The 23,253-nt window shown below is 49.7% G+C and overlaps 1 protein-coding gene across 1 annotated transcript in view; it reads left to right on the top strand.

The window, feature by feature from the left end:
• Positions 1 to 223: 223 nt before the first annotated feature.
• ATXN10 (ataxin 10) overlaps positions 224 to 23,253 on the top strand; it is a 159,327-nt gene continuing 136,297 nt past the window's right edge. The window contains exons 1-2 of the mRNA XM_044228553.1: positions 224 to 487; positions 20,988 to 21,179. Of these exons, the coding sequence (XP_044084488.1) occupies positions 372 to 487; positions 20,988 to 21,179 (308 nt within the window). The 5' untranslated portion in view covers positions 224 to 371. The remainder of the gene's footprint in view (positions 488 to 20,987; positions 21,180 to 23,253) is intronic.

Raw genomic sequence — 23,253 nt, 5'->3', positions numbered from 1 at the left:
CTCGGGGTGCATCTGTCCTGTCCCGGCTCCCGGCCAGGGCCCGTCCGACTCTCCCCCTCCCGAGGAGCCTGGGTCCCGCGCTCCTCCTCTCAGACCCAACGCCCTCTCGGTGCCCCTCCCCCCGAACTTCCGCTCGCGCCCCCTCCCCTCGGGCGGGACTTCCGCTCGCGCCCCCTCCCCGCGCCGCGTCGTCCCCGTTGCAGCCCGAGGGGAGGCTGGAAGCGGGTCCTCGCGCCCTCGCGCCGGGTCCGGGGTGCGGCGGCGGCGTCCGGCGGCGGCGGCCGTGCTCCTCCCTCGCCTGCGCTCCCCCCGCTCCCCCTCCCGCTCCGGCTCCTCGTCGTCGCCCGGCTCGGCGAGCTGCGAGCGGCAAGATGGCGGCGCCCAGGCCGCCGCCCGCCCGGCTGTCGGGCGTCATGGTGCCCGCGCCCATCCAGGACCTGGAGGCCCTCCGCGCGCTGACGGCGCTCTTCAAAGAGCAGCGGAACCGGTAACGGCCGGGCGGCGCGGGCGAGCGGGGAGCGGGCGCCCCTGCTCCCGGGCGGCGGGCGGCGGCGGCCTCCGCGGTGGGCCCGAGGGGCTCCGGGGGGCTGGGCCCTGCCGCCCGCCCGCCGGCACAGGTGCGGAGCCGGGCGCGCGAAGGGACCGTCCCAGGCCAGCCCGGTGCCACCGGCCGCCCGGCTTGCGGGCCGAGCGCGCGCGGGGGGCCCCGGCCGGGAGCAGCGGCGAGGCCCGCAGTCGCGTCGCGGCGTTCTGGCGGGCGGGGGCGCGTGGCGGAGAACCCGGGGGCGGCCGCGGGGACCGCCTCGGGGCGGTGGGGCAGCCCCCGGGGCTCGGGCCGCGCGGGGTGGGGAGCGGGAGCGCCCTGCTCGGGAGGGGGCGGGCCGCCGCGGCCCTGGCAGCCGTCGCAGGGGCGACACGGCCAAGTCGGAGGGGCCGGACTCGGCGGACCTGCTCGGGCCCTGGCCTTACAGCCCGTGCGGTACTGGCGACTTCTCCAAGCCTTCGGGTTTTTTTTTTTTTTTTTTTTTTTTATTAATGTCTAAAATGGGAATATAACCTATAACTCCATCGCGGGACTGTACAGTGGGGTGAATGAAATAAATAAAGCGTGTGAAAATGCAAAGTATGTGACACTCTCCGTCGGTGCTTGTTTTATTGTGTTGTAGTCTTCTCCGGCCTCGGCGTCCTCCTCCGTTTACGTGGGAACCGTGTGGGCAGCATTTCCCTGGGAGGGTGGCTGTAGGGTTAGATGAGATCATGCCCACCAGATCGCTAGTACAGAGGACCAAATAAACGCCAGCTCGTGTTCCTTTCCTTTAAGACGTTTATCGACGGTCCCCATGTTCCAGGCTTTGTGCTCCGTGGTGAAGTTGGACAATGAAGTCCTTTCCCGGGAGGTTCTGTTGTGGGGGAGCTGGCAGATAATTTTATCGTGGGGGGTGGGCACACAGAGAGCACAGAAGGGGACCGCTGCATGTGGGCGTGTCCAAATGATCAGGCCCCAGAGGCCCTCTAATCTTTAACTGGGACACCTCGGTCTGAGCCCTTCGGCTCCCTTAGATCACAATAGAAGCAGTGAGCTGTTGAAGGCGTGGTGAAAGCTCTGGGCACTCTGTGGGGTCTGGGGGAGGTAGGTAATTGATAAGATACTCCAAAGAGATGCACTGATTGAGTTAATGCTTCAGCACATCTACATTCTGGTGGACGGCCCTCGCAGTTGGTTATCGTCTGTCAGCCGTGCACTGAGTGAGCATCTGCAGGACGCCATGTGAGCAAATTGTAATGGTCTAGACAAGAAGGTTCCCCAGAGGGAACTTGGGGACCTGTTGGATAGATGGTGGGGAAGGAAAGGCTTTAGATTATTTTGGCTGCATGGCTGACAGATGAGAGGGCTAACTAGGACAGTATATGCAAAGGAATCCTGTGCAGATTTTGCCGGGCTCCCGAGAGGATTAAATGAAATCACATGGGTAAGATGTCTGGTACAGAGGAGACGTTCAAACATCAGATCCCTTTTTGTAATCTTTGGGATACAATCCAAGACCCTGAGCCAGTTTACAAGGCCCTTCCTGATGGTCGTGAAGAGTGTGGATGGGGAGCCCCTGAACGTTCTTTCTAGGGGGTGGCAAGATAAGTCCTTGGCATTACAGAGAAGTGTCTGACTGCCATGTGGGGGATAAATTAGGGAGGGCGAGGCTAGCTAGAGGCAGGAGACTTAAGAAGCTGATGCAGAAGCCCAAGGGGGAAAAATGGCCTGAACTAGGACATTGTTTATGAGGATGGATAGGGTGAAGTACTGAAAAATATTTACAGGGTTGAATGAACAGGCATCAGGGTCCAACTGGATTGTTGGGGAAGAGTGAGCAAAGGAAGCTTTCCACATCTGACTTGAACTTTTCTGGGTCAGTGCCCTTGTTTCAGGCAGAGTTTGGAGACCAGGGAGAGGGGGACTGCTGTGCAGGTCTGGGGATGGGGAGGTGGAATTTGGTGGTGCAGAGAGCCCTGCAGGAGGGTTTGTAAGGACAGGCTGTGGTACTGGTTCTGTCCCTGCCTCCGTCTTTGAGCAAGTTACTCGTTGCTCCTCCTGTGCAGGGGGACCCAGAGGGCGGATGGGCCGGCAGACCCTGTGCTGGATGGGACGCAAAGTGAAGCAAAATGAGGCCTGGGAGCAACCTATAGAAAACACCAAACCAGACTGGGAAAGAAAGTAATTGATGGAACAATAGATGACAGTCTTGGCTGAAGTAATAGGTTTTGTGGGGCTTTCCGTATGTGTGACGCTACACACACCAGCTTCTGTGGTAGCTGGAGTCAGACAAGCTTCCTGAGGTAGAAGCACAAAACCTTGGGAACCAGGTAGACCTGGACAGGACTTGTGGCTTATCTCCCTGGACCTCTTATCTGAAAGTGGGGATGACACTGCTCCCGTGGTGGAATCACTTGAGGCTCTGAAACATTGTACGCACAGCGCCGTGTTTCTTGCTACTTCTTTAATACTGGCTGTGAAAACGTGGTTGGGTTGGAAGTGACCGAGAACCCAGTCGTGTTTAAACTCTTGCCTTTTAGAAAGCAGTTGAAAAGGTTATAATGTATTCTAATTTTTAGATTTCCAGGGAAAGAGATCCCAGGATCTCATTACAACCCCCAGGTGAATGGAAACTCCGGTCCCATCATAACGGGTTTTTATTTATTTATCTATTATTTATGTATTTGACAGATAGATCACAAGCAGGCAGAGAAAGAGAGAGAGAGGAGGAGGCAGGCTCCCCGCCGAGCAGAGAGCCCGACGTGAGGCTCGATCCCAGGACCCGGGGATCACGACCTGAGCCGAAGGCAGTCTGAGCCACGCAGGCGCCCCATCCATTATAACGGTTTTTGATGTTCCACGGATTCTTTGATACTCCATCCTTCAAGAGGAGGAGGTTAATTCCTCTCTCCTTTGTTGGCTGAATTTAGTCACTTGCTTCTAATATAATAGATTACAGTGGGAGTGACTGTGTGTGACTTCTGAGACTAGGTCAGAAACGGCAGCCGCTCCCTCTCTGCTCGCTCTCGAATCACTGACTAAGTCAGCTGCCATCTCCCCTGTCAGGAGGACGCTGTCCTCTGTGCAGAGAGATCCGTGTGGTCAGGAATGTGGTGAACTGTCTTTGAAGTGATGTTCTTAGTCCAGGGGAACCTCCGCCATTTGTGCAACCTCATGAGACCCGAAGCCAGAACCAACCCGCTCAGCCGCTCCCAGATTCCTGATCCTCAGACCTGCGCCAGACCCTAGCGGTAGCGTTTTAAACTGCTGTGTTTGGGGTCATTTGTGACATAGCAGTAGATCATGAATACAGCAATCTAACTTCTTCATGCCCTGGATTATATAGCCCCCTTCTTGAATAGTATCTTAATCACAAAAATCTATGAAAAATTGCTTAGAGTCATAAAATACCAGTATCAAGATAGTACTCGGCGGGGCGCCGCCCCGGCTGTGCGGTCTGTTAAGTGTCTGACTCTTGGTTTTAGCTCAGGTCCAGATGTCGTCGTGGCGAAGTGGAGCCCTGTGTTGGGCTCCGTGTTCGGTGCGGAGTCTGCTTGAGATTTTCCCTCGCCCTCTGCCCCTTCCGCTGGCTCCTGTCCACTCTTTCTCTCTCTTTGAAATAAATAAATCTTAAAAAAAAAAAAAGAGGGCGCCTGGGTGGCTCAGTGGGTTAAAGTGTCTGCCTTCGGCTCGGGTCATGATCTCAGGGTCCTGGGATCGAGCCCCGCATCAGGCTCTCTGCTCAGCAGGGAGCCTGCTTCCTCCTCTCTCTCTGCCTGCCTCTCTGCCTACTTGTGATCTCTGTCAAATAAATAAATAAGATATTAAAAAAAATACTATTAAGCTGTTTCTTCTCTGTGGAAGGTAATTCTGTTTCTTACCGATTACATTTGTTTTCTGCCTTTTGTTTAATGTACACATCTGCGTTTTTAACATTTATTTAACAAGTGATTTTTCTTGCTGTGCTGTCAGTCTTCATTAAATTCTTTCTGAAACAAAATAAGATATAGATACATTAAAAATTCTGTTTTGGGGTTTTTGCTGGAGGTTTTCCAACCCTTTAGTTACTTTCATGGTGTATCTCTCCATCATCTCTCTGTGATGTAGCCAGACCCTTAGGTTAACATGTGGAGCCTAATGGAGCTTACTGTCGAACTCTGTGCCTCCACTGGCCATTGAGTAGTCATTAGCTGTGTGTGGCGATTTAAATTAATTAGAAATAAGTAAAACGAGTGGTTGTGTTCCTTACTGGCAATAGCCACATTTCAAGTATCAGTAACCACATGTGGTTAGTGGCTGCTGTGTTGGTCACTGCAGATGTGGAATGTTTCCATCGTAGAAAGTTACGGATAGTGCTGCTGTCTCTCTCTCTCTCTCTCTTTTTTTTTTTTTTGGCAAGATTGTGTTCTGGTTCTTAAGCATTCCTGAAGTAATGTAACATTTGGATATAACTTTCTATAAATTTTTCACAAACTTAAACTGATACCTCATTGTTCTTCCATTTGATAAGCTTTTTTTTTTTTTTTAAAGATTTTATTTTATTTATTTGAGAGAGAGAGAGCGCGTAAGCGGGGAAGAGAGGCAGAGGGAGAAGCAGGCTTCCCACTGAGCAGGGAGCCTGACACAGGACTCGATGCCAGGACCCTGAGATCATGACCTGAGCCAAAGGCAGACGTTTCACTGAGCCACCCAGGCACCCCCATTTGCTAAGCTTCTGGATGAAGCGAGCGTATCCCATTCACCGTATCCCTAGCATCTAGCATGGAGTCTGATAATTAAAGGTGCTTGACAATTTTTTTTTTAAGATTTTATTTATTTATTTGACAGAGAGGGAGATGACAAGTAGGCAGAGAGAGAGGAGGAAGCAGGCTCCCCGCTGAGCAGAGAGCCCAGCGCGGGGGCTCGATCCCAGGACCCTGAGATTATGACCCGAGCCGAAGGCAGTGGCTTAACCCGCTGAGCCACCCAGGTGCCCCGTTGACAGATTTTTGCGGAATTGCTGGTACGTGTAGCTTATTACCCATGGTACATGCTTGGTCTTTAATTCCAATCTCATGTAAAACATACAGGTTTGTGTACATACATATTTTTTTAACTAATGTCAGGATAGCTTATTTTTCCTCTTCAATCTGTGTTTAATTAAAATTGTTTTTCTGGGAATGCCTGGGTGTGTCTGTAGGTTGGGTGTCTGCCTTGGCTCAGGTGGTGGTTCCCGGGTCCTGGGATTGAGTCCTGCGTCGGGCTCCTGCCCACTGGGGATCCTGCTTCCCCCTCTCTTCCCTGCTTATGCTCTCTCTCACGGTCTTCATCTCTCTCTCTCTCTCTCTCACAAATAAGTAAAATCTTAAAAAAGAAAAAGTAAAATTGTTTTTCTGTTTACTTTCTTCCAGGTTTTGTACATCCCGCCGAATAGTGCAGCTGTTTCCCTCCAGCCTTCTGAACCCCTTTTGCCATATAAACTCTATTTCCTTTTCTTAAGAGAGCACTTACTATTTTTTAACATACTTTGTATTATTTTGTAATGATTTTTTTATTGATGCTCTGCCTCCTTCCAGAATAGAAGGCCCAGGAGGATAGAGATGTTTGGCTTTTCTTTGAATTATTCTGTTGGATAATGCGTCTTGAATTTGATTTTTTTATCAGTACATCAGCTGGTGTTTCTTCAGATGTTGCTTCTTTCCCATTCTTGCCTTTCCTTCTAGTTACACATGTTAAACCTTTCACTATAAATACATATTTTAAAGATTTATTTATTCATCAGAGCGAGAGAGAGGTACAGAGGGAGGGAATCTTCAAGTAGACTCCCCCCTGAGCACAGAGCCGGTCTTGGGGCTTGATGTCACAGCCCTGAGATCATGACTCGAGCTGAGATCAAGAGTTGGACGCTTAACTGACTGGGCTATCTTGGGACCCCTCACTATATTTTATATGTATCACATGCCCCTTTCTCTATTGTCCCTTCTCAGAGTTTCTGTTTGAAAATTTGCTACTAATCTGCTTTCTAGTATTCTGATCCTCTCTTTTGCTGTGTTTAGTCTACTGTTATCCACTGTGTTTTTAGTTTCAGATACATATTTTGAGTTATCGTATTGCAGAATTTCTCTCTGATTTTTTAAAAAGATTCATTACTTCTTGAACATATTAATTATAGTTATTTGAAGTAATGTGCCTGATGGGGCATCTGCGTGGCTTAGTTGGTTAAGCATTTGACTCTTGGTGTCAGCTCAGATCATGATCTCAGGGTTGCTAGTTCAAGCCTCGCATTGGGCTCTACACTCGTTGTGGAGCCTACTTAAAAACTACCAAAAAAAAAAAAAAATGTGCCCAGTAACTTTCTAATGTTAGTTTTTCTTGTGTTCAGTAATTTGGTCCTGGCTCTTTTATTGAACACCAAATGTTTGTATGAAAAATTGAGGCCTTTTCTAGATACCTTCCCTTTGACGAATATCTGCAAACTCAAAGTCAAAATCAATCTAAAAACTATTTCTTTTAATAATGGTGGTGGAAGAACTTGATATCTGATCGGAATAAAATGAACTTTGGCCCACATATTCCACAAAAAATACCTCAGCATAAAAGCCAAAACTGTAAAGTGTTGGGAAGAAAACATGGTAGATTATCTTTGTGACATGGAGTGTAGGTAAACATTTCTTATTTAGCCCACAGATAACACAAACCATGCAAAAAAAAATTGACTTTACCATTAGACTTTATCAAAATGAAAAATATACACTCATCCTAAGACACAATTAAGAAAATGAAAAGGCAAGCCATAAACTGAGAAAATACTTGCAATTCCTATGTCTGACAAAGGACATGTTTTAGAATATATGAAGTGCTCCTACGACACCATAGTAAAAAGATGAAAATAATTTAAAAATTGGGTGAAAAAATTCTCTGCTTCATGAAAGAAGATATAGTGCATAAGTGTCCAAAAAACACAGAAAGTGCTCCATGTCATTGGTCTTTAAGGAAATGCAAATTAAATTGAGATAGGACTTGACATTCTTCAGGAAAGCTGTGACAGCAGAAAAAGGAAAGTAAGTGCTGGAGAAACTGGAACGCTCGGGCATTGTTAATGGGAGTGGTAAATGATGTCGCTACTGTGGACAAGGGTTCTGGGGCTCCTCAGAAGGCCAGTGCGACTCAGCAGCCCCACTCATCGGTGGGCATCGCAGACACACCTGAGAGCAGAGGTTCCAAAGGTGCTCGTGTGCCAGGGCTCGGTGTGCGTTACAACGGCCACAAGATGGAAATGACCCAGGTGTCCATCAGCAGATGAGGGGGTACATAAAATGTGGTCTGTCCATACATTGAGATATTACTGAGCAGCAAAAAGGAGTGAGGTGCGGATCCGTGCTACGATATGGATGAACCTTGAAAACATGCTCCGTGGAGGAAATGAGACATAAAATGACAAATTCACGATTCCGCTTTATAAAGTACCTAGCACGTTCGAGGTTCCCCGTGGTTAGGGGTGGGGAGGAGCTAATGCCCAGTGGTTCTAGAGTTTCTCTTTGGGGTATTCAAAAAGTTGTGGAATTAGATGGTGGTGGTTATACAACAATGTGAACATAATTCAAGCCACTGAATTTTACGCTTAAAAATGGTCAAAATGACAAAATTTTATGTTAGGTACACAGTAGTACTCTCCCCTTATCTTTGGGGGACACGTTCCAGGACCCTCCGTGGATACCTGAAACTGTAGATGTTTTTTTTTTTCCTATCCATACTGTCTGTGATAGCACTTAAGTTATAAGTGAGGCACAATAGGAGATTAACAGCAGTAACTAGTAGTGAACTAGAACAGTAACAGCACACGGTGATCAAAGTTACGGAGTGTGGTCTTTCAGAGTATCTCTCTGTGCTGTATTCGCCCTGCCTGTGATGACGTGAGATGGTAACAGCACCCCCGTGGCGCCATGAGGTCAGCTGAATGATGTAGCATCGTGACATAGCGTTAGGCTGCTGTTGATCTGATGGGCCATCAGAGAGTGGGCGTCTGCTTGTGGACTGTGGTTGACTGTGGGTGACCAAAACTGTGGAAGGCCAGATTGTGGATAAGGGCAGGGGGACCACTGGATTGCATTTTACCACAATAAAAAAAATTAATATTATACAAAGATCAGTCAAGTTATATGCTCGAAATGGGTGACTTATGTGTTATGTAAATTATATCTCAATAAAACTTTTATTTTTGAATTTTTAAAATTAATCTTTGAGAAGAGGGAGGGGCAGAGAGAGACTCCTAAGCAGGCTCTGTGTCTAGTGTGGAGCCTGACGTGGGGCTCAGTCCCACAACCCCGAGATCGTGACCTGAGCTGAATGAAGTGTCAGATGGGCAGCCAACTGCATCACCCAGACGCCCCTGGATAAAGCTGTTACAAACAAAACCATAGCGAGATACCTCCGCACACCCATTGGAATGGCTACGACTAAAATGACGGCACCAAATTTTGGCGAGGATGTGGAGCAGCTGGAACTCTCACAGATTGCTTTTGCGTAAATGGTGCACCTGCCCTGGGGAACATTTTGGCAGTTTTTCTGTAAAGTTTAACATACACCTGCCTATGACTCTAGCAAGAACATACATCCACAGAAGACATACAGCCAAATGCTTGAAACACCTCAGATTTCCACCAGTGGAAACGGCTAAAACTATCTGGAAACTTAGATTAACGAACCACCAGTGCAGCAGAATGCAGCGCAGACAGATCTCAGGGACACAGCAAGTGAAAGAGACCAGACACCGAGTATGCAGTGTGTGTGTTTATGTTTATGAAGTTCTCCCAACAGGCAAGGCTAATCAGTGCCGATACACCTCTGAACAGTGGTTGTCGAAAGAGGTTGGGAAGTGACTGGAAAGGAACAGGAGGGAATTTTCTGGAGCAAGGGAAGTGGGCTTTATCTAGCTGGGGGTATTGGTTGCCTGGGGGCATGCATTGGTCAGAACTCATTAAACTTAACATGATTTGTGTATTTCTCTGCATGCAAAATTGTATCTCAATTTTCTGCCTGTAAGTTATTACTCTTCTCATCCCTCTGGAAAGAAAATGGGTATTACAACGCTTGCGATGCAGGTATTAGAGTGTGCTGTATATGCTTAGTCCAGAACAGGGCCTGGTGAGCATCTGGTGCCCAGCAGACCTGACATTGCAGGCTCTAGTCAGGGTGCAAAGTGAAAAAAAATGAGTGGTAGCTATTGGGAATTTTGTTTATTTTGTTTTATGTTTTAAGATTTTATTTATTTATTTGACAGAGAGGCAGTGAGAGAGGGAACACAAGCACGGAGAGAGGGAGAGGGAGAAGCAGGCTCCCCGATGAGCAGGGAGCCCAATGTGGGGCCTGATCCCAGAATCCTGGCATCATGACCTGAGCCAAGGGCAGATGCTTAACGAGTGAGCCACCCAGGCACCCAATTTTGTGTATTTTAAAGTCATGCTTGTAAAGTCTTTAATTTCATCTCATGTCCATGGTCAGGTCCTTTATTTTTTTTTATAAAGATTTTATTTATCTCACAGCAAGAGAGGGAACACAAGTGGGGTAGAGGGAGAGGGAGAAGCAGGCTTCCCACAGAGCAGGGAGCCCGATGCGGGACTCGATCCCATGGCCCTGGGATCATGACCTGAGCCGAAGGCAGAGGCTTAACCCACTGAGCCCCAGTTCTTGTTTTAATAAGCTTTTGGAACAGCCTCTGAAACTTTGGAATAAAAAATAGGTATAAGAACAAGAAACTTAGTGGAAGAAAAATGGTTTTTCAGATCTAAGATGTGGCAGTAATTTCATGCCACAATTATGATCCCTTGGTAGAAAGGTATTTCGGCAATATTAAATAATTTTAAGAAGCTGTAAGAACTTCCAGTAAAAAAAAGCAGGTACTTGAAATGAGCAGTGTTGTGCTTAGGCAGAGGAATTTAGATGTGTTTGCGTGGAGTGACTGCTTTAGGAACTGACATTCAGAACACCCATGCTTGTGTAGTCTTTGGAAAAGGAAATTGAGGCTTTTCATTAGTTTTCATCCTAGTGTTTTCGTTGGTTTGGTTGCTTATTTTTAAACTTCTGACAAATCAAGACCACAAATCCATAAAAATGTCCGTGCCTTACGGTGGGCGATAGAAGAGATGATCTAACGAGTACCCACGCATTTCACTAGCAAAATCAACAAACGTTCAAGTTTTGTCTTCTCTCAAAGGCCAAAATGTTACCCTTACTGTTAATGTCCTCTGGATGGGAACAAATTGCCCCGCAAGGTAGCAGCTTGAAACCACACACGTTTATGGTATCCCGCAGTCTGTGAGGGTCCGGAGATGCTTGGCTGGGTGGATCTGGGTTAGTGTCTTTCCTGAGGTCGCGGTCAGGCTGTTCACCGGGTCAGCCAGCCTGAAGATCCGACTGGCTGGAGGCCTGATCCCAGGCTCTCGCCAGGTTTTGGGTTAGGCTTTCAGTCCTTGCCAAGTGGACCCTTCCCTAGGGCTGCTCATTCCTGCCAGCGAGCCAGGAGAGTGTGCTCAAGGTGGACGCTGGCGAGTCTTTAGAATCGTGGAAGTGACCTGCCCTTTCTACCGCGGGCTGTCATGGTCACGGGGGGGATCACACGTCCGGGCTTGGATCACCAGCAGGGGGTTGGATGGTGGTAGGAGGGCTCCTTGTTCCACTCTGCTCCCGTGCTTCCCTCTTGATTTCAGAAGGGGTACCATGGTACGGTTGGCGTGTCATTTACCTTGTGCCTTTGAGTGCTGCCGGTTTTCACGCACGGAGGGCTAGGTCATTAACTCTGGCTGTTCTAAGGTCTCCCAGCACAGGGATCGATGATAATTTACCTTTTTCTTACCGAGGGATATTTGGATGGCCTTGGGGTTTTGGTAATTCCTACTGCACCCTTCTGTCTCCGAGTGCAGGGGAGGCCCGGCCTGCTGCTGACTTCCTCGTGTTGGCCCTGATGGCCACGCGGCGGAGGGGGGCTTCTGCCCGTCCTGGGCGAGTGAGCTTCTCTCCCCGGTTTTAGACGTGATGGTAGCTGAGCGTTTCCATTCAGTTTTTGAGCATGGACATACGGGTCTTGTTTTAAGGCCGGGCTGTGTATTTATATATTTTTAAAAGAACCTTGATTCCATTGTTTGGAATGGAGGGGAGACCTGTCCGGTGGGACCGGGGTCTCGGACACAGCTCCGTACGCATCGAACTGCGTAGCGCGGTGCGGAGCCTCTGGCTGTGAAGAGAGTGTCCAAGAGCCCGTCTCTAGTGATTGTTCTGGCCACTCCAGAGCTTTTAGTTGGGTTTGCTTTTCTTTTCTTTTTTAATGCTTTTTTTTTTTTTTAAGATTTTATTTATTTATTTGACAGAGAGAAATCACAAGTAGATGGAGAGGCAGGCAGAGAGAGAGAGGGGGAAGCAGGCTCCCCGCTGAGCAGAGAGCCCGATGCGGGACTCGATCCCAGGACCCTGAGATCATGACCTGAGCCGAAGGCAGCGGCTTAACCCGCTGAGCCACCCAGGCGCCCCGGGCTTGCTTTTCTTTGCTGACTTCACACGCGCCAGCGTTGAGCACTGTCGTGGTAGCTGATCAGTGCGAAGAGCTGTAGTCGGCCTGTAACATAGCCAGAGTTCAAGTGCTGGGTACTGCGTTTGTCAGGGTCGTCTGATGTCGCCATTCCTTATTGCGCACGCACAGATTATCTTTCCCTGGATCACCATGTCACCTCCTCCTCAAAGCCTGCCTCCTGCCCTGTTTTCCCTGCGGCCCTCTGCGCCTCCCCTGCCGACCGGCTGGAGTGACAGCAGCCTGAGGGCAGGCTTCTCCTCATTTACCTCTGTATCCTCAGAGCCTGCTCGAAGAGCCAGCACGGGATGAGCACTTGATGGGGTGTTTATTGTTTCTTCAATATTTTCTTGAGTCATTCAGCATAAAGCGAGAGTGTAGACGAAGGACTCTAGGAAGGAAAGTATAGAAAAAAATGCCAAATATGACAGAGGACTAGGATTTCGAAGGAAAAGAAAAAAAGCCTTGGTATTCCTAACTGCTTTTATAACTGCATTGATGAACTTTCAGGAAGGAAATAGAATGAGCACGTTAGAGTCAACGTGCTATGGAACTCAGAAATAAACCTGTCCGTCTGTGTATACGCATACTCACCTAGGTTTTCCCCAAACATTACTGAGCCTCTGGCCAGCAACAATCTCCGGCTGCACCAAAACAAAAACAAAAAATGAAACAAAACGAAAACCCCCCAAAAACCCACAGGAGTCGTCAGCCTCACTAAGGTCACCATACGGCATCTTGACTCAACCATGATTCAGATCAGCTTTGTTGAGTGAGAACATCAACTCAGTGATGCTATAAAAAGCACTTCACAGAACAGGATGACAGTTGGCTTTATTTTTACCTAGGCCGTGAGCTGGAGGACCCCAGGGGACGGTTTGGTAAGGTGTTCTGACTCAACTTCAAAATACAGATGTGGTCAGGGTAAGCCTCCTCTCTCATTCAATTCTCTTAAATGGACAGGACAGACAGGAAAGCGTTGGAGCCAGCAAGTCAAAATAAATAAGGCTGGGACTGTGACCACCAGTGCCCTCAGAGAAGAATTTCTCAGCGCCTCATTCTTGCAGTCTTCCCGTGGGCAAGGAAAGTCAGGCAGAGGCCCTGGAACCCCGGGCCTGCCTGCGCTGTCCCCTGCCCTGCCGGCCGCAGACGCGGACGAGTCATGTCCGAGCCAGGGGACCGCGTGTAAGCCAGCGACACGCTCATTGGAGCCATGGTGTATGTTGGGTTCAGGGAAGCGCCTGGCACGTAATAAGCATGATTTTAAGTGTTTTTGTGGTTGTCTTTGTCCTTGGGAATAGTTACAGCTTTATCAAAGGGCGTTAAAGATGACGAGTGGTGCGATATACCATTACACGATGCAGAACCTCAGTAGCGCAGAGACATCCATCTCCCCAGAGTGACTTGTGGTTTCTGTGCCCCTGAAAATAAACCCGACAGGCGTATTTATGGGTGGAAATGCACAAGCTGATTTTCTCATTTGTATGGTGAACTAGATTTTGTTACTCCCCAGTTCCCTCAAGGCTTTGTATGAACCTTTTCTGACATCTCCGCTCTTGAAGCCCTCACATTTGTCCTCCCCAAAATTTGAGTGTCTTCATTTCCTTCTCTGAACATTGATCTTCTTGATCAAAGTGAAATTCAGCTCCCCTCTGAGGGATGCCTTTCCAGAAGGTCTTCCAAGTGGGAGGCTCTTTGCTCTCTCCCATTTGCCCTGCAGTGGAAGGCGTGCTAGGCATTCTCCTTGATGGCCCTGGCTGCTAACAGACCTTCTCCCCTGGAGCCCCTCCAGCTTTCCGTCTCATGCCATCAGTGTGTACCACATGTGTGGTCACTCTCACGGCTAGAAGAATTCCTTGGGTCACTTCACCTCGTTCCTTGAAGAATGAACTCGAGGTCACTGTTAAGTCTGCAGTGCTGGTCCTGTCTTAAATCTTGGCTGTTTTGCTGTTCACGTAGGTCATTGCTCCAGCCTTTTTGTTCCTTGACTTTCTTTCTCTCTGTCAATGAGCTTGAGCTTCACCCCAGCTAACCACACACTGTCAGCGCCACTGGGGCCTTATCGTTAACCAGAGCTGCCTTCCTGCCACAGTCTGTTCAGGGGTCCCACTCTGGCCCCCCGTTTGATCTTCTCTAGGTCACCTCCCGCAAGGGTCTTCAGTCTGACCAGGACCTACAGTTGGTTGATCCTACTACTTCTTTTTCTCTGTTTCTGTTTAAATTTCAGATAGGCTCCATGCCCATGTGGGGCTTGAACTCACAACCCTGAGATTAAGAGCCCCATGCGCTGCCGAGGGAGCCAGCCCGGCACCCCGATCCCCCTGCTGCTAATTCCTGTCCCTTGCGTTCCTCAGATTCACATTGTCCTTCTTGAGCCACTTTAGATGGATGGGTTGGTGGTAAAGCAATTGCTGGTGTATCCACCGGGGCTTCCCTGGTCTCTTCTGTTAACTTGGCCTCAGGCTTCCCTGGGACGTCTCTGGCTCAGGATAAAGCCAGCTTGCTGTGTCCTCTGTGGCCGCACCCAGCTAGCTGAGCCAGGCTCTAGGAAAGCTTACAGCCTTGCTCACTGGTCTCGAGGGAAGTTGACGATCCCTACGTAGCGGTGCTGATGGGTCTGTGTTTAGGTTGGTCATTAAGGTCACTGCCTTAGCGCTGCCTGGCAGTGCTCTGTGTCTCCCTCTTCCATTCGGCCTCCTGCTGTCCTGGTCAACCAGGTCCCGCCTTTCCCTTTCCTTAACTTTCCGTTGTGTCTCCTTCATCCTCACTCCTGGCTTCCTGTTTTACTGAGAAGAGAGGAGCAGCCAGAAGGTGATTTCCAGGACTCCCCGTCCCCCTCTCTCCCCAGCTACCTGTTCCATGACTGTCCCCTGCCTCCGCTTCTGTGGCTGTGGAGGAGCAGTCCCGCTCTAAATGCCACCCGTCGCCCCCGCCCCTGGACCTGCACGCTCGACGTGGCTCCCTCTTGCAGGCATTGCTCCCATAATCCCCCCCCTTCTTAAATTGTCAGTTTTACCCTTTCTGTTGGATTATTTTCATCCGATTATACATCTGCTGTAGTTTTCCCCTGGTGAGAAAGCTCTGTTCCCTGAGCTGTGGTCCCATTTCCCTGCTCCCCTTCCTATGGAACTTCCCCAAACAGTGATTTCTCTTTACCCAGCAGCTTCTCTTTCTCTCGAACCCGTTTCACGTTGCTAACCAGTGGCATTCCTCGTTCTTCGCCCCCCTGACCTGCTGGCTGCAGTCGCTGCGGGCTCACATCTTTCTCCTGGAAACACTTTCTTCGCCTGCCTTGCACAACACCACTCTCTTCTGAATCACCTTTCTCGTGGGCGGCTCCAGGGGCTCTAGGGGCTCCGGGGGCGCCATCCTCAGACCGCTGCTCTCCCCTGCCCTGTGCTCGCGTCGCTCCTGAGCGACCTTGTTCAGTCTCGTGCTCCAGTCCTCTCCGTCTGCTGGTGGCTGGAACATCTGCCCTTGCTGTACTTTGCTTCCGAATTCCAGACTTGTGGATCGCTCTGCCTCCTGCATGATTTGTCGTTTCTGGGAAGCACCTCCAGCCTCACCAGTCCCAGCTCGCAGAGCCCCCCACCCCCTGGGTATCTCCAGGCAGCCTTCTCCCTTTCGGCGAGCTGCACGGACATCTTGCCTGATGTTGCATGGGCCACAGTTCTGGAGTTCTCCCTGAGTCCCGTTTCTCAGATGGCCCTCATGACAGATTCTGTCGGCAGATCTCATCCGCTCTTTCTTGAGAATATATCAGAGTCTGATCTTTGCTTATCTGTCTCTGCCGCTCTTTTCCTAGAACAGGGCCCTAATTGGTCTCCTGGTGCCTTCTCTTCATCCCCTGTGGTTTGTTCATCACAGAGCAGCCAGAGGGGTCCCCCAGAATGCAGGGCATTAGAGCCTTCTGGGGCTTTCCCTTTAGGATACAAGCCAGAATCCTTCTGCACGGTGTGGTTCCGGCTTGCCTCTGACTCAGTTTACCTTTCCATTCCCTCGCCGGGCTGCCTTTCCTCCGGGCACCTTCCTCCGCCAGGTACGCCTTCGCTTTCCATTCCCGTCTCCCAGGAAGGGGCCTGGCGCTTCCTTATCTGGTTCTCTGCTCTGAGACCACTTTTCCAAATAAGGTTCTTAAGGAGGCCTTATATACGCAATCTTTCTCTGCCTGAGATTATAAAGACATTCTCCATATATTTTCTTCCAAAGCTTTATAGCTGTGGCTAACACGCCGTCCTAGATGCATCTGGGGTCCCTTCCTCTGACCCCCCGCAGAGCCTGGGGCCAAGCTGTCACCCGGTGGGGTCTTTGAAGGCAGTGCTGCTCCGGGACACGCCAGCCAGTGGTTTACCTGCCGGTTGCACCTTTTCTTGGCTTCTTTCACTCGGCGTTGTGCATTTGCAGTCTGATTCGGACAAGAGGTGAATTTTGACTATCGTGAGGACCGTGTCATTTTGGGGGATGGGGGAGGGCTGATATATGTGGACTCTTTAAAGCAGGGGTGCCAGACCGATCCTGGGGCCACGGTGGGGCCCTGCCACCTTTTAAGAATGTCCGTGTCTGTCTTTTCCTTTTTTTTTTTCCTTCCTTAAATGGTCTGTGAGTAGTTTTTACATTTTTAAGTGGTTGGAAAAAGTAAACTTTGGGGCACAAGAAAGCTGCATGAGCTTTCAATGTCAGTGTCCCCAAGGAGAGCTTTGTCAGCACTCAGCCATGTTTGTGCGCTCAGATGGCGTCTGCAGCTGCTTTTGCTCTGAGGGCGACGTTGTCGAGGGTGACTGCGCCTGTCAGGCCCTCTGGTCCCAAGTGTTTACTCGCCGGCCTCTTCTCGATAAATGGACTGGTCTGAGCCATCAGGGACAGCTTGAGAGTTCCAGATGGAACAGAAGAGGGAAAGAGGAGAGCTCCCAGGTCGGCGGCGATGAACCTCAGAATTCTGCCCTCAGCTCCTTCCGGCAGGAAGGGCAAATGTTTTTATTTTCTGTTTTATTTTGTTCAGTCCAGCCTGGTCAGATCAGTAAGCAGGGGGGTGGGGGTGGGGGTGGGGCTGTGGTTTTAAGTAACAGCCAGTGATTCTTAATCTTGGAACTTGGCTGCAAGGTGTGAATTCTTCTTTTCTGGAGTAGGAAGTCTCAGCAGGGCAGGGCTGGGCCGGCCGGATGAGCCTTTGGCTTCCTTTTCAGGAGGAGGTCCAGCCTACGAATGACTGACTGGAAAAAGTGTGTGCCCATGGGACCGGCGGCCTATCTAATCTCTGATATATGGTCACGGGGAGTTTTCTTTGATTTTACTGAGATGGGACTTGCCAAGATTCAACCTACAGATCTGTTCAGACTTGAAGGAAATGAAATTCTACCTTTTGTAGAATTCAAAGCCTTTTTTTTTTTTTTTTTTGTTTCTGTAATGTAACATTTCATTTGTACGTTGTCTTCGGGGTATGCATTCCTATCTAATAGGAGTGTCTAACAGTTGAATTTTAATTGTCCTCCTAAGTACTTTCTGCCTTCTGTGGATAAAGTAGCTAAGCTTTTTAAAGTCTCTGAATACTTTGTATTCGTTTGGTTAAAGCAGAAGTGACAGCAATTACTGTTATTAATAGTAACATTTGTAATGTGGGAGCGATTGATCTTTACTGTTCTGCTGTCTGTCGTTGATCATTTCAGGTCTTTAGCCGCAGTGCCTTGACGGTGAGCTTCAAACTTGAAGACAGAGTACATTAGGGCTGTTGGGATCTGTTACACCAAATAACTGTCTTTCAAGGCTGTCGAGCACAGAGGTATACACAAGACTGTTGGGTGTTTCCCCAGTTCTTGCTCGTAGCGAATGAAAGCTCTTTCCCCACCTGGTGGAAGTTGATCAGGTGGTGGACACAACGGTGGCGGGTCAAGTGTACAACCATTTATTGTATTACTCTAGAGAACGGGTCTTTTCCTTCTCTTTCTAGGGGAGCGAGACATCTCTAACAGATAGTCTTTGCTCTCCGGAAATTTATGGGATGTTTATCAGTAGGGTTACATTTCCCCCTTTAGGGTCATCCATTATGTCACCCACGGAGAAGGAAAAATTTGATGTTTGTGAACTATCCGTCATAAGACGTCTACCATCTTTTGGAAAACATGACCCTTTTCCCAGGATAAAGGAGATATGGAAGCCAGGATGTATGGATTTCCTGACAGGAATGGGAGAGTCGGGCGGATGCCTGGATAGGTCTCTTTCTCCCGTTGCTGCAGCCCCGGGCGCGAGCGCCCCTGCTCACCTGCTCAGGTCACGCCCAGTGCGCATCCGTGAGGCAGGCAGATGCCACCGAGCGCGCTGGTGCCTCATCGCTGTTGGCAGCTTGAGTAAGTACAATTAGTGGATGCCAGTTCTGGGCCCTAGAGGTAGGGAAATAAAGAGGATAGGCTCTGTTTCCCGGTGGTTTATGGGCCAGCCGGGGAGCTGTGCTGGAGAAGTGAGTATAATCTGATGTGGGGAGGTCTTACTTAGTCCGTCTTATGGGCAGAGGGACAGTGGGACGTTGATGGGGGCGCTGGTCCACCTGGAGAAGTGGAGAGTTTCTCCGGCCCTGGGAGTTTTCCAAAGGCTTCAGGAAGGAGATGCAGGATTTTGCAGGCGGACACTTGGGTGGGCGTTGTGTGGAAGGCACATTCGGTGGGGAGGGCATACGTTGGAGCAGAGAGGTTTGCAAATGCCTGGTGTTTTCAGGAATCCATGGGTGCGCAGCCCGGGGAGAGCAAATGACAGTGATCACAGTCCCAGATTATCCTACTTTGTCTTCGCGGCACAAGCGTGAATTGTCACGTGCCGAGGGAGGGCTACCGTGATGATTCTCTGGCAGCCGTTAATAGTTACTTTAGGAAGATGGCAGTGGCCTTAGCTCAGCTAAACATTTTTCTTTTGATTAAAAGTCTAACCAAGGAGAAAGGCCTGGTGCACATGTAACAAATTATTGTGTAGCCTCGGGAGTCACTTAAAGGATAGGTTCTCGAACTTACTAATTGTTGCATGGTTGGAATATCAGTCCTCCGGTTTTCCCAAGAGCAGTGGTTTTTTTTTTTTTCCCCATCTTGCTTTTCCGGCTACCACAGTTTGAGTCTGAAGCTTTTGATGTGATGGCTTCTGGGAAGACCATTCATGGTAGTGAGGTAGTGTCCGTGTGAGGTTACCTTGCCAAGGATGGGTGGGGAGAGGTCATGTCGGCTTTTTCATCCTGGGGCAGATGATGCCATCTCAGTAGGAAAAAGAGGCGTTATTGCATGTGATTCAGGCGGTCGCTTCTTTTATTTGACTGTGACATTCCATGACGGCTGCCATCGAAACCTTGTGCAGTGGGGGCATATGAGGAGACTTCCTCTCTGTTGTAGAACTCCTGATCACACACAGCATCCTTTGACGTGTTTGAAACTCTTTGGTCTTTTCTTAGCATGTCAATGTCTGCACTGTATTTAGTGCTCCTTAAAGATGTCTGGAGAGTGTTCGCGAATTTTCTTTATGGCAAATCGTCACTGAAAATGGCTTATGTGGGTAATTGTTTCTTACAGTCCCTGAGATGGGGTGAGTACTGTACCCTTGGGCTTTTACGGTTTCATTTGGTCACCCAGTCACTGACAAATAATGTGACTTACGTCCTCTGTCCATGAGCTGAAAAGATGCCAGTTGCAGGACAGGGACTTGGGGTCCTGAAGCTCAAGGAGGGGCGTGTCTCTGGGCCCTGCCCTGCACGGGGGGAGATGCATGGAGGGGTTCTGCCAGCCCCTGAGCCGGCCCAGTGACTTGGGTGGCTCGGTGTCCACGGTTCGTGTGGACTGGGGGCTCCCTGCTAACCTGGCACAGCGGGAGGAAGAGCTGCAGGGAGCTGGGGTTGCGTGACCAGGCCAGAGGCGAGCATTCGTGTGGTCAGAGTCCTCGGCAAGAAGCTCCCCAGCTGTCCGGCACAGCAGTTGCTCTTCTGACTGTCAGACAGGGGCTGCTGCTTCAGGAGACTCATGGAGCGAGGAAGGCGGCTTCACGTTTTTGGGCCACGTTGCACAAAATTTCTTACCTTCATAGCCCTGTAGTGGTAGCCGGTGTGGGCCTTGCTGCTGGGAGGAGAGGCATGTGGGAACTGAGATGCCCTGGGGGACTGGCCACATGTTCATTTTTCTCCCCTGGGCATGCGTTCTAGGTGGAAGGATGCCCTCGCTCGCTCGCTCACTGCTTGCTCGCCCTCTCCCCCTCTCCTCCTCCCCCTTCTCCCCCTCTCCCCTTCTCCCCCCTTCTCACCATCTCAGTCTCTGTGTGTTTCTCCCTGTTTATCTCCTTCCTCCCTTATCTCCTTTCTTCCCTTCCCTCCCTCCTTCCTTCTCTCTCCCTCTCATCTGTGCAATCCAGTATATACCGGCTGTATTGCTGGCTTCTCTGTATCTAGAAAATGAACAGTGAGCGGGTTGGCCTCCCAGACAGCTTAATGAATAGTGTTTCTCAAGATTGTATTTTGGTACATGTTGGGCGGTGGTGGGGGTGGCTAGATTCTCTTTCTAGAACAGAGAATGTAGATCTTCTCTTTTGATTAAGGACGGATCCCGAAGCACAGACCCTCCCCTGAGACGGGCATTTGGGTTGTCGCAGCGGGTGCGGGTGCCACGTCAGATGGCTTCTTTCAGAAATGGGGCTCTGCCCGTTATTAGCCCAGTGATATGGGCAAGTTACTCAATTCCCCTCGGTTTCACTTGTCTTAATAACACATGAAAAGGTTTCTGAGAATGTGTCTGGCTAAGCGCTCCTGGTTTGTAGCTCTTTGATTTTGTGTAGTAAGTTACAGAGTGAGAACAGACAGGTTGGCCCGCCGGCCCATGGAAGTAAGTGCAAGCAGCTTTCTGAATAGGACATTCAGTGATTAGATTTGTTTTCCTCTGGTTTGTAACAGTTTCATCCTTTTTTCAGAGAAACTGCACCCAGGACTATCTTCCAGAGAGTCCTGGACATCTTGAAGAAATCTTCCCACGCTGTTGAGCTGGCCTGCAGAGACCCGTCCCAGGCGGAGCATCTGGCGTCCAGCCTGCAGCTGATAACGGAGTGCTTCCGGTGTCTCCGGAACGCCTGCATCGAGTGTCCTGTGAACCAGAACTCTATCAGGTAGCATTCCTTGTGGTGCCCACTGATCCTCTGATCCTCTTTCTTTGCGTATGTGAGTGCTGGGCTGTCTTGCAGGTTTACGGGCGAGAAATAGTTTGGGGATCACAGTGTTATTACCCAGTGGTAACCACAAGGCTAGGATTCCGTCTCCAGGCGACAGGCACCCTGTGGTCTTGCCACTGGACACTTGCAGGCGAGCATATAAACGGTACGACCTATGACAGAGTGTTTTTAACATTAGGGGTTACATACAAAGGTCCTTTCTTCTTTGTATTTCTAGTATGTTTTGAACTATTAGGTTATAGACATACAGCACAGCGATTTCAACTTAATTTTAATTCTCCAATCCTGGATTCTGCCTTTCTGGGCCTCAGTTTTCGTAGCTGTAAATATTTACTTTTAGTGTTTTAATTAGTTAGCCTGTGTTGGCTTGGAACAAGGAGCATGTCTTGTAGATTTCTAAGATGGCCTATTTTAAGATTTCCTTTAGACCGTGCAGAGGTGCGAGCTCTCCTTCCACCTGCTTTAGAAGGGGCACCTTATTGGAAGCAGTTAAGAAGAGAATTGCCAGATGCTGTTCTTGTTCTTTGCTTGTTGGTCTCCCCTCCCAGAGCTGAGCACCTTTCCTCTTTGGTTTAATGGAATCTGCTTTTTTTTTTTTTTTTTTTAAGATTTTATTTATTTGACAGACAGAGATCACAAGTAGGCAGAGAGGCAGGCAGGGAGAGAGAGGAGGAAGCAGGCTCCCCACTGAGCAGAGAGCCTGATGCGGGGCTCGATCCCAGGACCCTGAGATCATGACCTGAGCCGAAGGCAGAGGCTTTAAACCACTGAGCCACCCAGGCGCCCCTGGAATCTGCTTTTTATTACAAATTTTTACTTGAGATGAAATCGGAAGCCACAAAGAGCACGTTCCCCTTTCTTTCCTGGGCTTGAAGTAGACAGAGCCTCCAGGCCTCTCTCGCTGCTGCGGTGGGTGGAGCTGGGCTAGTCCAGAAGCCACTTGAGGGACCCCCTTTGCTGCCTAGACAGTCTTATACCTGAGGCTTTGATGTGATGAGTGAGAGTTTTAAGATCAAAGGAGGGGGGAGAATGCCGAGGTTGTTTCACTTCAACACTGAGCAGACCCTGCTGTCTGTTTTGCAGGTAAATGCATAGAAATGGTAATAATGTTGCTAATAATAGTTTACATCTTAAAATATAACTAGTTAATGTGCTAGAAAGCGAAGCCAGGGGCAGAGGCTAGTTTGTTTTGTCCCTTTCCCAGCAGGGGAGCCCCTCTGTTGTGATGGGGAGGAAAGGGAGAGCCTTAGAACAGAAACTCTTGAGTGTGGGCTGGCGAATTCATCCTTGTGCCTGGCTCGCCTCACTGGGAAGGATGCGAGCATTCGGTGGGCCTGCCCTCCACACCGGCTTTGTCCCCAGGGCTTAACTGCAGTGTCTTATTTTATTTTTAGAACAAAACCAAGAAATAGCATGCTACCGTTTTTCCACTTTTACAGAAGAAGAAACTGTGGCTCGGGTTAAGGAACTTGCCCGACAGTCCCTCATTCCGTGAACAGTAGACGAGCCAGGGAATGCTCTCTGGGACTCCAGAGCTTAGCTTGAAAGCGGTTGTCGTGTCTGCCTAGAGACACCTGCTAACCCTGTCGTGGGTGACTGCTCCGTCCCTTGAACAGCCACGGGACCCTATATCGGGACCCTGACCTTCATGAGCACCGGTCTTCCCCTCTGGAAGTCAGGGCAAGCAGTATCTCCCACCCACGGCTGTGGGTGTTTCAAATGAGATTGCTTAACGCCACTTGCCTCCTCCGCTCTGCCCAGGTCCCCTAGTGGCCTGGTTCTGCCCTCAGGAATGCTAGCGCACTCGAAGTGTACGATAATACAACTTCCTTTGCAGTTCATTTCTGTTTGCTTTTCCTGACTATACAAGTAATATGCAAACTATAAAAATTCAAGCTCTGCAAGGAAAAATAGTGTGGCAGATGAGATACCAGCTGTCTTCTGGCGGGGCCATCCAAGCAAGCACCATACTCCTCTGGGAGGTGGGCACTGAGCCGCTCTTCCGCCGTGG

The sequence above is a fragment of the Neovison vison genome, chromosome 12 (genome assembly GCF_020171115.1).
Source record: "Neovison vison isolate M4711 chromosome 12, ASM_NN_V1, whole genome shotgun sequence".
NCBI lineage: Eukaryota > Metazoa > Chordata > Mammalia > Carnivora > Mustelidae > Neogale > Neogale vison.
Note: the sequence above shows the minus strand (reverse complement) of the source record. Positions and strands in the feature narration are given on the sequence as shown.